The sequence below is a fragment of the Cydia strobilella genome, chromosome 4 (assembly GCF_947568885.1).
Source record: "Cydia strobilella chromosome 4, ilCydStro3.1, whole genome shotgun sequence".
Classification (NCBI taxonomy): Eukaryota; Metazoa; Arthropoda; class Insecta; order Lepidoptera; family Tortricidae; genus Cydia; species Cydia strobilella.
In genome coordinates, this window is record NC_086044.1 from 6,199,136 (window position 1) to 6,215,217 (window position 16,082).

The window sequence follows — 16,082 nt, forward strand, 5'->3', positions numbered from 1 at the left end:
CCGCAAGAAGAATAAGTAAATAAAAAATAAATGTTTTATACATTTTTGGTGACTACATTTCAATCTTTGCAATTTCGGGGTTTATCCTCAAGCATAGCCTGAATATATGAAAGTGAGTGCGAGTATCTCATATGCTCCATCCAGCGGTAAACAGTGATCTGTCTCAGGCTATGCCGCGCTCGCGAGCCTATGCAGCCGAACGTTGGTCTACGTGACGCTTTTACGTAAACACATGCACATCCTACGTACATTCTAATGCAAATGCACTACACTACACTAATCTGTGTTAAATTGTTTATAGCGTGGTAGATTATAGAAGAGACTGTACTGACTGTAAAGACTGTGTGTGGAGAGTGTTACTTAAACAGTTAGCCTACATCTTAGGCTGTCGTCGCTTTTCATCAGGTGACTAGGGTCACTAGGGTCAATAGATGAACAGTCAATGTTATAAAAAAACCGGCCAAGTGCAAGTCGGACTCGGGCACGAAGGGTTCCGTACCATTACGCAAAAAATGGCAAAAAAATCGCGTTTGTTGTATGGGACCCCCCACTTAAATATTTATTTTATTCTGTTTTTAGTACCTATTTGTTGTATAGCGGCAATAGAAATACATCATTTGTGAAAATTTCAACTGTCTAGCTATCACGGTACATGGGATACAACCTGGTGACAGAGGGACGGACGGACAGTGGAGTTTTAGAAATAGGGTCCCGTTTTTACCCTTTGGGTACGGAACCCTAAAAGAGACCAGTTTACTGCAACGTTCTTGATAGATATAGAAATGAAACAGTCGAAAACGAACGACGAATAACGATAAATGTTTGATATAGGTACGAGTATAATATGATCGATCTCTTATTATCAATAAATAATATACACAAAACAGTTTTTTAACAGTATATTACCACTTTAGAAGGAAAAGGAAGGAAGGCCTTTGTACTGCCTATTTCTGTGCCATATTTGTGTTCTATGTCTTTGTACAATAAAGAGTTTATACATACATACATAAAACAAAAACGTTAGAGCCTACAAATGTAATCATATCTTTGCTATCAAAAACATCGAATTATCATTTTGTCGATATGATATTTATCATATGATATGATATTTATCGATGAAAATCATGAAATATTCACGAATACAATAATGAAGACAACCTCGCAATCCAAATATAAAATTTAGGTTTATATTGAACTTAAAAACTTCTACGTTTAATTTATTGGAATGCTATTAATGATAATTATAAAACAAAACAATAAGATTCAGTTACAAATTTGCAGAACTGGATTGAACTGGTAACAAGTCTATAACACTCGGTAACAAACAAAAACCTACAGAAAAATAAGATTCTGAAGGAAGCGTATCCTCCGTGAAAAAATACACTATGTAAACATGTCGCAGGGACCAATGTAAAATGGTGTATAGCGCGAGAAATCATATTAAATGTGATATATCGTATTAAGCGGCTTTACTGTAGTGCCCCTACTGCACGACAAGGTAATAGAACCCATAAAAGTACTAGTAATAAGCTGATTGAACGCGCAGCGTAGAAAGTGAACATTCCTCGGAATTAATAGGACACGCGAGGATAGACGCAGTAAACACAACTATACATGCGCGAACACAACAACCTTTTATTCAAGTTATTAAATTAATAGATTCAACGTTTCCTAAATAATTGGTACTAGAAAACGAAACCTTTCTTTTTAAGGTTAAGGAAATAGAAAATAATAGACTGATACTTATGTATTAATAGACTAATGCCGTTTCGTCTACAGAAATAATACCTCTTTTTACAATCCAATCGTCAGAATGTGTCGCCAGTATAATGAATTGGTTTTGGTATTCAAACATAGGGAAATTGACATTTTCGACTCACGGGTTGGCAGTATTTAGGGTTCTCGGCCATCATCATCATACTTCCCAATAATATTAAGCAATTTGACATGTAATAATTATTTATGAAACTATGTAATTTGTAATTCAGTGTAGTTTTAGGATATTTTTATGATTTTAGAATAGTTTTTGCTCGTTGTTATTTTCTCTTGCTGTGCATGCTTGCTTTGGATGGCATTTTTACATAATACCTACCACTTATTTTATATTTTTTGTAATAATATTTAATGTTGTCTATTTAGTGTGCCTTTTAAATAAAATAAAATAATGTTGTCACGTTACGGTCACAGTTACTCTTTATGAAACTAGAATAGTTATTTGTTATACAAGGGTGCAAAGTTGTATTTTACCCGCGAGTGTGGAATTGAAACATGAGCAAGCGAAAGGATTCTATAGTTGAACCACGAGCGAAGCGAGTGGTTCTAAAATAGAATCCTGAGCGTAGCGAGTGTTTCAACACACGAGAAGTAAAATACATTTGCACCAGTGTGTAACACAAAACTTTTCCCCTCACTATAGCGAGGAAAGTGCAACATCCACAGGCGTTAGATCATCTTCATCACTGAAATCACTAATTTTTTTACGATATTATAACAGAAAACACTAGAAATTCTGATTTTTACGTGAGTCGGTGAGAAGAACAGTAAAATTTTTGTTGACAATGTTGACATTTCTGTTCTGACGTATGAAATGTCAACGATGCGTTTTGAAATTGCATCGACTCAACTTGTGCGTTCAGAATTATATTTAACATCATTATAAAAAATCTAACGTTTCTTATGGAATTTTAAGGTTTATGACTTAAAATTATTAAATAAAGCTAAATTTGGTATTTTTTATTAGATTCTAAAACCATTTATTTAATGATAATTAATATCGAACGAACCATTATTATGAGCGTTTTACGTTTTGTTATCTGTCAAGCTACTTAAACACGCTCCATCCAAGGTCAAATTACTTTCCCCACTAGTGGATAAAATGCGTTTTTCCCCGCTTGTTTTAAAGGATAATAGACGGCTTTCCGAGCTAGTGAGGGGAAAAACTATTTGTTACTAAATATGGACGTTGCACTAAGACATAAAGACGTCACAATTTGATCATCTAAACACACCGCCTTTTCTTGTTTTTAAATGAAAATGGTTGAAAGTAGTTGAAACTAAACAACCATAACATAAGCTTTAGCTTGTTGTCATTACTACGAACGAATATAATAAAATTTACCTACAGAAAACTAGGCAAATTAAATTGTTTTGTCTTATTGAAAGAGTGTTGGCAAAGCACGTGTAGCTTCGAGATTGCTTCGAGATAGAGCGCGGATAGAGATAGAGGCACGAGACACAGTTGCGGATACGTGACCGGACTGTTGATGAGGATGCAGCTAGTGCATATTGAGGCGTGAATCTTTGGCCTTTTAAATCGCGTAGTCCGATGCCGCATACTGATTTAGATGTAGCACTTAGCGGTATGGTGACGAAAATAATAAAATATACACTAGTCGGTAAAGAAGTTCGCCGATATCCGGCAAAATAACACCCTACCTACCGTTAACGTTAACGTTATAAACTTAATTGTATAAAATTTCTTACCACTTTTTTGTTAATTTGACGTGGTTCCGGTGGGTCAGGGTCAGGGTTCAATTTTGCTGATTTAGATTGCTCTCACCGCTCTAACTAAAATATATTTATCAAACTTCTAAGACGCATATGTTTTCAGAATCATCGCAAAAGTGGAACAAAAGCTTTGCACCCGACGCAAAAAGAGGAGTGTCATATGTTTGAGGCCAATGTCTGTCTGTCTGTGGCATCATAGCTCTCCAACGGATAGACCGATTTCGATGCTTTTTTTACGTGAAAGCTAGTTTCCTTGCGGTGGCTCTTAGCTATGATTAAAAACGGAATCCAGGAGTTTGAAGAGTATCAGCTCTTTCCCTTAATGATGTAAGGCATTTTTGGCATAAAATTCTTTTTTTGGTAGAATGAGTTAATCATAGGTAAACAAAATCGCATGAATATTAGGTACATTACTAGCTCAGATATGTTAAAATATTATTTCTACTTTTTAAATCGCCCGTAACAAATGTCCATCATAAGTCACTTTGTAAATGTTCTGCTTTCCAATTCTGCACTGCAATCTGTTACTAGCGCATAAAACATTGCTATTCTACTTAACTAAGCCAATAATTATGATAATATGAGAAACTTGTTAGTGTGAGGTAACAGCTTTAACGAAGAATTAAAATAAAAAGCTTAACAAAATACCACTGGTGGCCGAATTTCACTTAGTTATGTTAAAAGAAAGTTTAAAGCTTGTCAAAATATAGACGTAGGATAGAATTTAATCAGAGGGTAGACCGAGCGTAAAATGGGCATAATATAAGAGAAAAGACGTAACATTATTACATCCTCTTAAAAATTCCGCGCGTAAAGGGTCCTAAAGGGGATGATAAAGTGAACGGCTCATCGCGGCGCGAACAAAAAGGCTTATTGAGTTTGGGAGAGCAATTTTAGAGAGGGCTACAAAAAGTCGCAGCTAATTCCGTAAGCACAACCTTTAGATAAGAGAATTTAGCACGAAGCAAAATTTAAATGCGGAAACCATAAAAAACGTGAACATTTTGCGAGTGGAATTACAAAAATGTTAATCGACGGATTTAGATCGCGGCGAAAACGTTCAGGCTCTAAATAACTTTTGTTTTTCTAAAGTTAATAATGCCTGAAGATTAACAAGACTGGATTTAATATAGCCAGCTCATCAAAACTTTTATATTACCAGCAATAAGAGAAAGCTTGAAAACAAAAGATGACAACAATACAAAAAAGTTTTCTGAAATGGGTCATAACATTTGGGCCGACTAGGTATTTCGCAGTATTTGACATTTGCGAGTCGGCAGAAAGGTAATCGTGCGTGAAGTAATTGCAGTACGGTGGCAGATAAAATTAATTAATGAATAAGTTACGCAAACAGATAGGTACCTACCGAGTCAATTTGCTCACGTTAAAAGGTCGATTAATCACACCACTCAAGTAGGCAGTTATGATTTAATAAGAGGATAAGCCAATTGAAATAATGGCACACAACACGCAGAAAACGCGTTAGGTCACGTAGACATGAGCTGTCTTAGTGCACACATAGTGTTTATTTTGAACAAGACTAGGATAATGATAATATAGAGATGGGGTATTTAAACACGCATCTGGTCATACGCTGGGACACCAAATTGACACTGGTTTTTGTTACTTGTAGTGGCTCAAACTAAACGGCTTTTACATCGTTTCTACCCGTCTGAAATTAACCAAAAAAAAAACATATCATAAAAATTCTCCGAAATGTAAATATTTAATAGTTTTAATGAAATATCACAATGGAATGCACGATATTGCTATTAATGCTAACCCACGCGTATCCATCTAATTGTCAGATAAGAGGTGTGCGATAAAGTTGCTATTTTTGTGCGATAAGCCCTCTGTCAAAATACCGAAACCGCGAGTGACTAACCACAGTGAGATGCAATGGTTAGGTATGCTGTTAACGAGAAAAACGTGAGTATAAAAGAATAGTTAAATAATAATTAATAAATATTAGGGAACATCTTACGCAGATCAACCTAGCCCCAAACTAAGCAAAGGTAGTTACTACGGGTGCTAGGCGACGATATACGATATACTCAAGATTATGAACGGACTTCGAAAATGAGGCGGTATTCAATCAGTCGTGATTTTTGTATTGTTTGGCATAGTACGGCGAATTGTAGATAATGATCAAGACAGCTACGTCCTGTGCGAAAGGTTAGGAATACACATTTGACGATCACATCCCGGCCTCATCAGCAACTGCTTATTCCTAATACCTAAATCATGTTAGCAGTGCGGTTGCAGCGTGTATCGTCAGTTTATTATTAGATTTTTTATGTTTGAATTAAGACTATTCTTCTTGTATTTACACCGTGTACAGATTGAACGTAATAGTAAGATGTAAATTAGAGCAATAAAATAAAGACTTTACTAAATATCAACCTTTCTCTAATTTATGCTAAATAGATCACAACATTTCATTATCCAGAGGTTTATTGATTTACTGTCGCGTAACGTTTTATTTTTTCGCTAATCACAAAATCAACAACCATAAAGGATAAGAACTTTATCTATACATCCAGTGCGTCATTGACTAGATAAACAACTTCATCCAACTATGTAGGAACCCATACGGATTGACTAAAATGTTTATCAGCCCTACAACTATTTAAATCAGGACTAGCAAGATTAAGATAAGCTTGTCGGCTAACCAAAATTAGTTTAATATAAATCCACATATCCTTAATAGATTAAATACATATTGCTACGCAAGACGAGTTTTTCTATAGATTAATTTTATAAAGGAAGACGTATTACATTACTAACGAGTTTTTATAAACTGTAAAAAGCAGCAACTACATAGATCAGTTTAAAATATGTCGAATTTGATTAACCAATTGATTTTGATTTGTTATGATAAACCTGGACACAACGCTTAGTAAAACAACAAGATCAAAACCTTAACAAATTGTTAAATCAGAAACTACCTCTCAGGCTTGAAAAGAATAACATCGAAGAATTTCGATACATACTTTTCAACCAGTTAGAGTTAGAGACAAATGATAAAACATTTAAATTGTCTGTACTATGTACCGATTCCTTCCGTCGCATTGCAGTTGAGTAACTACATTTATAAAAACTTTTATAAAAAAAAAGATAAACCGACTTCAAAAAGGATGAAATAAAATATTATCCTTTTTAGGGTTCCGTGTTTAAGTATATGCGTTACCAACTGATATGTTTGAAGTCGGTGCCAAGCCAAATTTTAAACCAGGGATTTTGGTGCAATTCGATAAAGATGCGGTTATATAAGTATGTACGTTGGATTACCTAATGCAGCGTACTACGTAGGCGAACAACACGCGAATGCGAAGCGGCGCGGCACGGTGCCTTAATTAATCCTTTGATACCTATATAGAAGTGTCCTACGTGGGCGATCTCGTTGCGAACGCGAACGCATTGGGCCGGCCGCGCCGTGCCGCGTCGCTTCGCTTCGCGTTCGCGAGTGTTCGCCTATGTAAGACGCAGCGTTACACGACGACAATAAACGAACTTCCTGTACACCTCAGAACAGAACACACGGTTGAACCTTCTTGGCGCAGTTCGTACCATGCTTGTCGGCACGTTAGTGTAAATCTAATACGTTTTGTCGTCGTATTTTTTTAAAGAGCATTTCTTACTAATTCTTAAACAGTCATAGCACGCAAGTGTGGGATTGGGACTGAGTTATTTTCTGTCGCTTATCCAGAGGACTACATTTCAGAATATAAAACAATTCAAGGAACCTTCCTGCCAAATTTCAGCTAAAGCGGTTCAGTTGTTTAGCCATGAAAAGGTAGCAAAGAGGCAGACATAATTGCTTTCACGTTTATAACATTTGTACAGTTGTAATGGGATTTATAGACATAAAGCTGATTATTTTTGACTGGTATTGTTACTACTTGGAGTACTTGGCTTGGCACCGACTTCAAACATATCAGTTGGTAACGCATATACTTAAACACGGAACCCTAAAAAGGATAATATTTTATTTCATCCTTTTTGAAGTCGGTTTATCTTTTTTTTATAAAAGTTTTTATTTTTCCATTTTTAGTTTTAAGACATTGTTAAGAGCGTGACGCATGAATGAAAAACATAATCATGTTTATCTGTAAATTCGTAAACTTTATTAAATAATCAGAATTTTCCTCGAGTCCGTCTGGGAAATCATTCCTGTCAGTAAATCCATTCTCCGCCCCGCCACTGACCCAATCCCTCAAACCCCCCGATCACTCAACCTCACAGCACATCAACCCCTGATCACTGAACCCCTCGACCCTAAACCACCAACCCTTCAACCGCCATTCCCCGACCCCTAACCCCAGACCCCTTAACTCCTAACCCTAACCCCCAATCCCACTCCCAAACCCTCAGTCTCCGACCCATCAACTCACCTCCCCTCAACCCCCAACCTCAAACCCCCCAAACACTAATACCCTCTACCTTCACCTCTCAGTCTCTTTGGTTGTTTCCTACACTACCTACATCAAAAATCATAATACACATACGAGGGAAGTTATCAGTAGCCTTACCACGAGTTTGACATTGATATATTCGCTATCGTGTGCGTAACTTACTGTTTATGCATCTCGCTCGTACTGGCGTATTAGTGTACAAAGTAAGTTACGAAGAATATTTAGTGCCAAACTCGTGGTTAGGCTACAGTTGCACTACATCAAATTGGTGGTTTTGGTGAGGAAATGCTTGAGTTACTTTAGAAAACACCGAAATTACCATACACGTGCCTTTAAAAATTAAGGAGTTCCCTCAATTCCTCACGGATTCCATCATCAGATCAAAACCAAAAATATTACGAAAACACCTTGGAGAGGTAACTTCTTTCAAACAGAAAAAGAATAACTCAAATCGGATCATGGGTGCCGGAGTAATCGCTGAAATCATTATCATCAAAACAATCATCATCATCAGCTCCACTTCATCAAATTGGTGGTTTTCGAGAAAAAATGATCAAGTTGCTTAAGAAAACGACCAAATCACCATACATGTGCCTTTAAAAATTGAGGAGTTCCCTCAATTCCTCATGGATCCCATCATCAGAACAGCACCAGATTAATGTGGAACCACCTTGGAAGTAGCTCCTTTCGAACAAAAAAATAATGACTCAAATCGGACCACGGGTCTCGGAATAATCGGTGAACATACATAAAAAAAAAAAAAAAAAAATATAGCCACAACCGTATACAGAACCTCCTCCTTCTATGAAATTGAAGTCGGTTAAAAATGCTACAAAGTTTAACTATACAAAACCTGTCAATAATATATAATCCCATAATTGGTCAGATACTTCATAATAGCCTACGAAATGCAATATTTAGTTCAGTTGCCTTTGCGCCTGTGTTCGTTTTCCGTAAAGAGAACAGCCTCGGTTACGACTGCATTTGCTATTCATTAGATCCTACCCTATATAGAAAATCGTCTTACGCCGGCTCGCTATAAAAGGGCTATTGGAATGTGCTCAACGAATACGTGATTTTTTTGTCGAGCCTCTGTAAGAGTTACGTAAATAAGTAAACATTGAAGCTGACGAGGACAAGCACGGGATTCGTGAGAATATCTTTAACGAGGCAGTTCTATTAAAGAGACTAAAGTTAAACTGGACGTGAAATTTGATCGTAATGAAAGTCGTGATAATGATGCACGCGACACCTTTGGGTTTTTCATTGCAAATAGCTGCGGTCTTCAACGCATTTGTTTTATTTATAATACACTAGCTTTTGCCCGCGACTTCGTCTGCGTGGACTTAGTAACAGCAGCTAAAGTACGTATAGCGCCTGGAATAATTCTCATAACAATCTAAATTTAAGCATATTATGCACACAAATTAGCAGGCACTTCGTTAATTATCTCAATTCCACCCCGCTTTTTACTTTCTTAAGGGATGATTTTCGGGATAAAAACTATCCTATGTCCTTCTCAGGGTCTCAACCTATATCTATGCCAAATTTCATCTAAATCGATTCAGTGGTTTAAGCGTTAAGAGGGAACACACAGACAGAAAGACAGAAAGACAGACAGACAGACAGACTTTCGCATTTATAATATTAGTATGGATAGTAGTTATACAGAAGCCGCATGCCTTGATTGAATATCTGCAGTTAACCTTAGAAAGCTCGGATCTCACTTAAACATGTGATCATTGTAACAGCAGCCTTGTAGCGGATGTAATAAAATGCAGATTTAAAAACAATCGAGAAGCATGATAAGAAGTTGAGAAAGTAACTTATCGATAATAGAGAAACTTGTTCGTGTCGGGTGACGCGCGCGCAGACAACCGATACGCGTTGCGAGAGACGAGGAAATAAATTATGGCAATACGAAACAGCACAGAGCACGCATATTGTGCGAGGACACGGCACGCAGTAACGCAGTCTACATTAATGCAATAGATAGCTGCAGTCAGGTGAAACACTAGAAATTATCATAGTTTACAAGAAATCTGTTTCGTAGTGTTTATAATTGGCTACTTACATTGTTAGCAGTTCCTTGCTTAGCCTGAACAGGGCGCACGGGCGCTGGTCTAGCAGGTTGTGGAGGCACTTTTAGTTGCCTGCGGTCGAAGGACGAGGCCTGACTGCCCGACCAACCCCACCGACCAGGCCCATTGCTGCCATGAGGTAGAGAGTATGAGGATTGCGGCCTTAAATGCCTAGGGCCTAACATCGGTCCGTTAGGGCCCGCCATCATGGAACCATTCGGCCCCAACAGCATGGGGCCATTCGGTCCAACCTGAGGCATGAGCCCGCCCGGCCCCTGAACATAATGATAATGCGGCGGATTGGATACCGCCGCCCCCCACATATTCCGAAACACTTCTAGGTCTCACTTGCACAGCGGTAGCACTAGAAACAAATCACCTCATCACACTGGCAACGAATTCACACTAATAACTATTTTGAAAACCTATAAATTTCATTAAGCCACTTATCACTAATGGATGATAATTGAACAACACAATTCCATTTATAAAATCAACACTTAAATGATAACGCACAGTAATCGGCTACCATCAGTTTGCGGTAGGTAGCAGGCAACGAGTGAACCAGGCCACTGTTCGCGATAGAAAGACACCTCGAAAACAACAACACTCGAAAGCAACCTCTACCGGACACGGCCGATACGCGTAAAGAATTAATTTGTTTTTAATGGACAATTGTCCCAACGATAAAGGCCGCTAATGAACTCCAGGTGATTTGGGCACCTATTATACGAATTACTTTTTGGGAGAATCTCGGTCAACAAATCGCCGTATTATGGTCCGTTTTACATATTTCGCGGCAGGTACATCGAACCTTGGCAATTGTGGAACATCGAATTACGCAAATGTTAACATTAGCAGTAAAACAAGAAAGTGCAAGCTAGTGTTTTCGGAGCGGCAGCACAAAACGATCAAAAAGTAAAAGTTCACGTCACTGAATTCGAGCATCCAACGGTTTTCAGAGGCGATCACCACGCGGACAATTTCCACTTCAGCGGCCACCTGAAGAGAAATCAGTTTCCCGGTCCGACTAAGCCATCGTCGTGATGGACGGCGTGTGAGTTTCGACGCATTGAATTGCAGACTGGCCGGGTGTTGCGAGTGGTTGTTGAGCGTTCCACACCGGCCGTCCTGGTGATTGCATTATGATTTTTTCGCAAGGGAATGCGGGGGCAGTCGAAGTGCGCGGGCGGCGTGGTCGCCAGCGGAGCGTGCAGCAGAGGTGGTGTTCCAATCGCTCACCGAGTGCAGGCGAAGAACCAATGTAACCGATTTCTCCGACTACGCATATTTATTAAGAATCTTCAAGTCACAGTTATACCGGTTCGCCAGAGCGTTTGCTTCGTCTGCGCTTAGTAACCAATGGGAATAATATGAAGCCAGCCGTCGCCTACCGTGCCGGCCGCTGCCGCGCAACGCATATTCATGATAACGCAATGCATTCCTATTGCCTTGCCGTCTCGCGCCACGCCAGCGATCTACAAATTATGCAAATACGAGCGGACCCCGGCATCGCCATCCTTCCGCTTAACGGCTAAATATACTCTACTGAATAAAATATCTGGGAACGTACCTTCTGTAGTCACGAACTTTTAGACAAGGTATTTCTAATAGCTCAGTCAATGGGATACATTGAGATAGCCAATGTGTATGTATAAAGACTCATGAATAGTGGTTTTGCTAGCTTCGTGAAACTATTTGTTCGAAAAAAGTTGGTATCAATAACTGTCAAGAGTCTCCACAAAAAACTCATTCGAAGCGCTACAGGCAATCCGTCAAAAGAATGTTCCAGTTAGCGATCGCGAAAGTCAGCAAGACAAAGGCGTTACAAAACTTTCGTTGGGCCGCGAAGGCGAACGTCTGGGTTTGACGCACAATGGAAGGCGTATTAGTATTCGAGGTAGAACACAACAGCGACGACAGCAGGGTGAAGTGTCCTGAGGAGTCAGCGTCCTCTCTGCGCCGTGCGCTGAATACGGTCCCTTCTGGAGCGCTGACATTCCACGCCTATATGGCAACACCTCGCGCTGTCATAACCGCGCGTCATTTTTCGATGCAGAACACGTACACTGAAACATTTGGTTTGTGGACCGTTAGATCCTTCTATGGTCGTAACCTGTAGTACTAAAAAGCAACGATCACGCAGAACCTACATATCTAAACAGAGACCCACAAAACTACCTTTGTACAGGGAGAATAGAAATTAAATGTAATACGTTAAATACACTGAATTGAGAAGTCTTCCGAATGTGCGCAACAGGTGTGCAAGTCTGCGTGGGTTTCACTTAGGAATTCTGCGTGGTATGCCCGTGTCTTTTATTCCGCATTCTGCACCGTCGCATCGAGAGATAAGTATCTCAAGTGGTTAAAGCTAAGGTGGAAATGTACCAGATACAATTCAAAGACAAAATTATGATTATAGCTTAAAGAGAAACGCGAGGTGGCCCGATTCACTTGCTTTTTAAATATTCCAACTATTTGTACAGAATAAAAGCACTATCACACTGTTTTTAACGTGTTCACTTTATGGTTATGTCAAGGACCAAGTGGCATTAAAAACAAAGCCATCCGACCGACAGGCGGCGAAGCCTACGCGTGACTAAAATCGACGACGAACGAATACCGACAATGTGTAAAGAACGGGGACAAGACAATATAGGAACAAAGATTGGTTCTTTAAAAAAGGACCTAAGCGGTTAAAATTTAATCTGAAACTATTTAACATACTAATGACTGTTCCAACCCATAGTGACGCTTTATCGTGTCGCATTATATTTGAATGCTAATTATTATGCTTTACAACACTTCAGGTAAATTTATGCCAGGCTGGGTCAAACAAGAACGGTATATGTATTATCGTGATATACCTAAGATAGCGGTTGATAAGAAAGCAGATGCAGAGAGCGTTCGCATTCTACCATACTTAAATATGAATGATGAAATAAGTTTAAAAGAAATGTCATTGTACGGTCAACCAGGGAAACTCTAGGGCTAGCACATGATTGGCGCGACAGTATCTCGCGGCGAGATAGACTACCCGTCCCTCTTTAATTAACATAGTTAGAAAAAGGCGGGTAGTCTATCTCGCCGCGCGCTAGGCCTACTTACTGCAACTACGGATTTATTCGCTAACTGTATTTCTTAAGTAGTTACAATTATCTAATAAGTAGTTGCAATTGCCCCCACTGACCTTACTCTATCAATTTACAGCAAGCATGTAAAACGTTTGCATGTCTACCGCAGCGCGCAGTATTGAACAGACATGAATCAGCTCTACGTAAACACAGCTAGCGGCTACCGCGAGTGCTAGCAACGGCGCATAAATCCTCTAAACGCTATGGGTCTAGGATTTATAGCTTCGGTTTAAAATTTGCTATTCACGGAGATAAACCCACTATCCCATTACTGGCTATACAGCTAAAGCTAGCATTGGGAGCACCAGCGTCAGACGGGACCAATGCGGATCTATGAGATTAAATCAAAAAGCAGTCGGTCTACTTTGTATATATTTTGATTTCGTTACTACTTTGTAAATCTTTTGATTTCGTAGATGTTGGATGTTAAAAAATTAATTTGCAATCAGAATATTTAAACCATAACAGTGGTAATGCTGCTCTGAATTACAGCGAGATGAAATTCCGTTATTCCCTAGGTATAAATACCAAACATCCTTCTCAAATTATTCAAATTAAGTCTAACTAAATCTATCATTTATTTTTAAATCTATCATTTAGAGATGTATGTTGGATTTAGACACTAAACTACTTACTTATCACTGGGAAATAATGTAGGCATTCCAGATAGAAGATAACATGATACCGCAACGCCAAACGTTTATGTGTCATTTAGTATCATAAAGATTAGCAGTTATACACCTGTGCTCGGAACCAAATGGTCCAAGAGCGTGCAAAACATCCCATTTGCGTCACATCGGAAACGCATTAAGCGAGCCGACGACGCCATAACAGCGCAATATCCGACCGGCGCAGCACCGGTAGTACCACTCTACGCGGACATTTTCATCTGACTGAATTGCGGACAATATTTTCAATAAATAAAATAAATAGGAGAATCGAGTATGTACATTTCAGGTTATTGAAAAAAGAGGCGGAATAATGATTGCACTTTTTATAAAATTTATTATAACTTATTTGCAAAGATAATATTTATTTAAAAAGTAGCGTAGTATTTTACAAAGATCTCCTAATTAAATTATACAGAATAATAAGGATCTTTCCCTTTTCACATTCTTGAAACAACCCTGTCCCGTCCCTCGCGGCTGTAAATGAAAATGCGTTCCTTAAGCAGATAAGAATACAAATTCGACGTTAAGTAGAGTAACTCTTCTTATTCCAATTTTAATTGGACCTCAAGATACCTCTTGCTCCGAGATTATGCTTTATAGATGGAAATTTCGTTATTTGAATAAGTATTTTTAGGTATAACGTATAACATTAGGTATGAGAATATGTAATGTAATGGAACCAAATGGAGAAGTGTTTTCCATCGAGAAATTTCTCTAGTCGAACTCAATTAGGTACTCTATTTTATACATTTCCAAGCTCCCAGCTAACCAGAATTACTTCTAAGCTGCCGCCAAATAAATTGCGAGAATTTTCAGCAACGGCAATGCGCTGAAATACTCCACGCGCTTTATATTCCCCGCTGGCACATTTACACTGGAATAGTGTCAGTCCATTTGTTAAAATGGTTACCCCGTATTAAAGGACCCTGGGTGTATTACAACTTACAAGAGATTTACGGAGCTAGCAGCACGGCATGTGACAACGGTTATAGTTGTGTTCGACGTCACGCAACTAAACAAGGTAGTGTAGTCTGATCGTAAAGCTGAGAATGGTATGAGTCATTTGTGCCTACGTCCGTCACTGTCTTTAGAGTTATTATAGCTTCAAGTTGCATTATTACATTATACATACATTTTTAAGGCCTTGTCAATGTCATATTGTCATTTGTTTTTTATACAGTTAAGTTTTCTTTATATTCCATACAAAATGTTTGACCCATATTGTCAAGCTACACGTAGAATTTAAACAGACGTTGCACCGCGATAAAATAAGCTTTGACGTGGGAGTGTGAAATCTTATTCAGCAAATTCCCTCTCTGAAAAGCCCTTTCGCAGAACAGAATTGCAATAAAATTTTGCTTTTGCCAATACGTTCGGGGTAAAGAGCCCTCGATTATTCAGTGTGAACAAGCATGTATGGAGCGAATGCAAGTGTCAATGGTCCGAAAAAGAGCTATTTCTAAAGAGAAAAAGAAAATCGGTTGCCGCAACTTACGTGCTCCACGACCTCCGTCTACAGGATATATTTGTTATAAAAGTTTTCCAGCGAAGTAAAAGAAGCTACGTGAGAAACGATTCTAACTCCAGCTACAGCAAGGTGCCTTTAAAATGGATTCTTTAAACGTATTACAGCAAAATTGGACGTGTAAAGTATTACAGTGTCTGCGGTTGGAAGCAGAAACCAAAACTTCTCCGAAACATCCTGAACTAAGAATAATTCATCCCTTACAGCATTTCTTGACTCAACTTTTCTCTCTGTGGAATTTCATACTTTTCGAAGCTTTAGTAAAAATTACGTATTTTTATTAATTGCTAAGTAGGAAAGTTGTGTTGAAGCCGTTAAAAGGTCATGCGGCAGTCGCCCCCGCAAAAACTAGTGGGTATGTCAAATCTTGGATTTACATGTTGTCAATTGGACCCGTGGCATCAAACGGAGTAGCTAAGATGCAACTAGAACTAGGACTTTACTGCGACGCAGAGTCTAATTGAGGAAGACATATTTTTAAATAGTTAATAAAAATCAGTGTTTACAATGCAACGTGTACAGTAAAATGTACAATACAAATAATGCGGATATTACGTCGCGGAGGTGGCGACGCGAAAACATCACGTTTTCATAGTAAACATTATTGCGTTTGCAGTGTAACCTGACGCGACCGCTGGGTGCGTGAGCGCGTGGTTAGGGCAAATTATTTTATTGTTTTGACTGAAGAAGTGAAGAAAGAACAGTTACCTATTGAAATATTTTAATCAAAGCAGCTCTTTCATATCATG

At 38.7% G+C, this 16,082-nt stretch overlaps 1 protein-coding gene across 4 annotated transcripts in view; it reads right to left on the bottom strand.

Moving 5' to 3' along the window:
* Window positions 1–16,082, bottom strand: part of LOC134740975 (serine/threonine-protein kinase 26) — a 121,382-nt gene that overhangs the window by 85,701 nt on the left and 19,599 nt on the right. Inside the window, exons 1-2 of one of the 4 annotated variants that reach the window (XM_063673662.1) lie at window positions 12,479–12,493; window positions 9,997–10,428 (exon numbers count right to left, since the gene is read on the bottom strand). The exons of 1 other annotated variant lie outside the window; for it this stretch is intronic. In XM_063673662.1, the coding sequence (XP_063529732.1) occupies window positions 9,997–10,326 (330 nt within the window). In that variant the 5' untranslated portion in view covers window positions 10,327–10,428; window positions 12,479–12,493. Of the gene's footprint in view, window positions 1–9,996; window positions 11,067–12,478; window positions 12,494–16,082 lie in introns of those variants that run through there. 2 more of the 4 variants (XM_063673661.1, XM_063673663.1) reach the window with 2 other exon arrangements.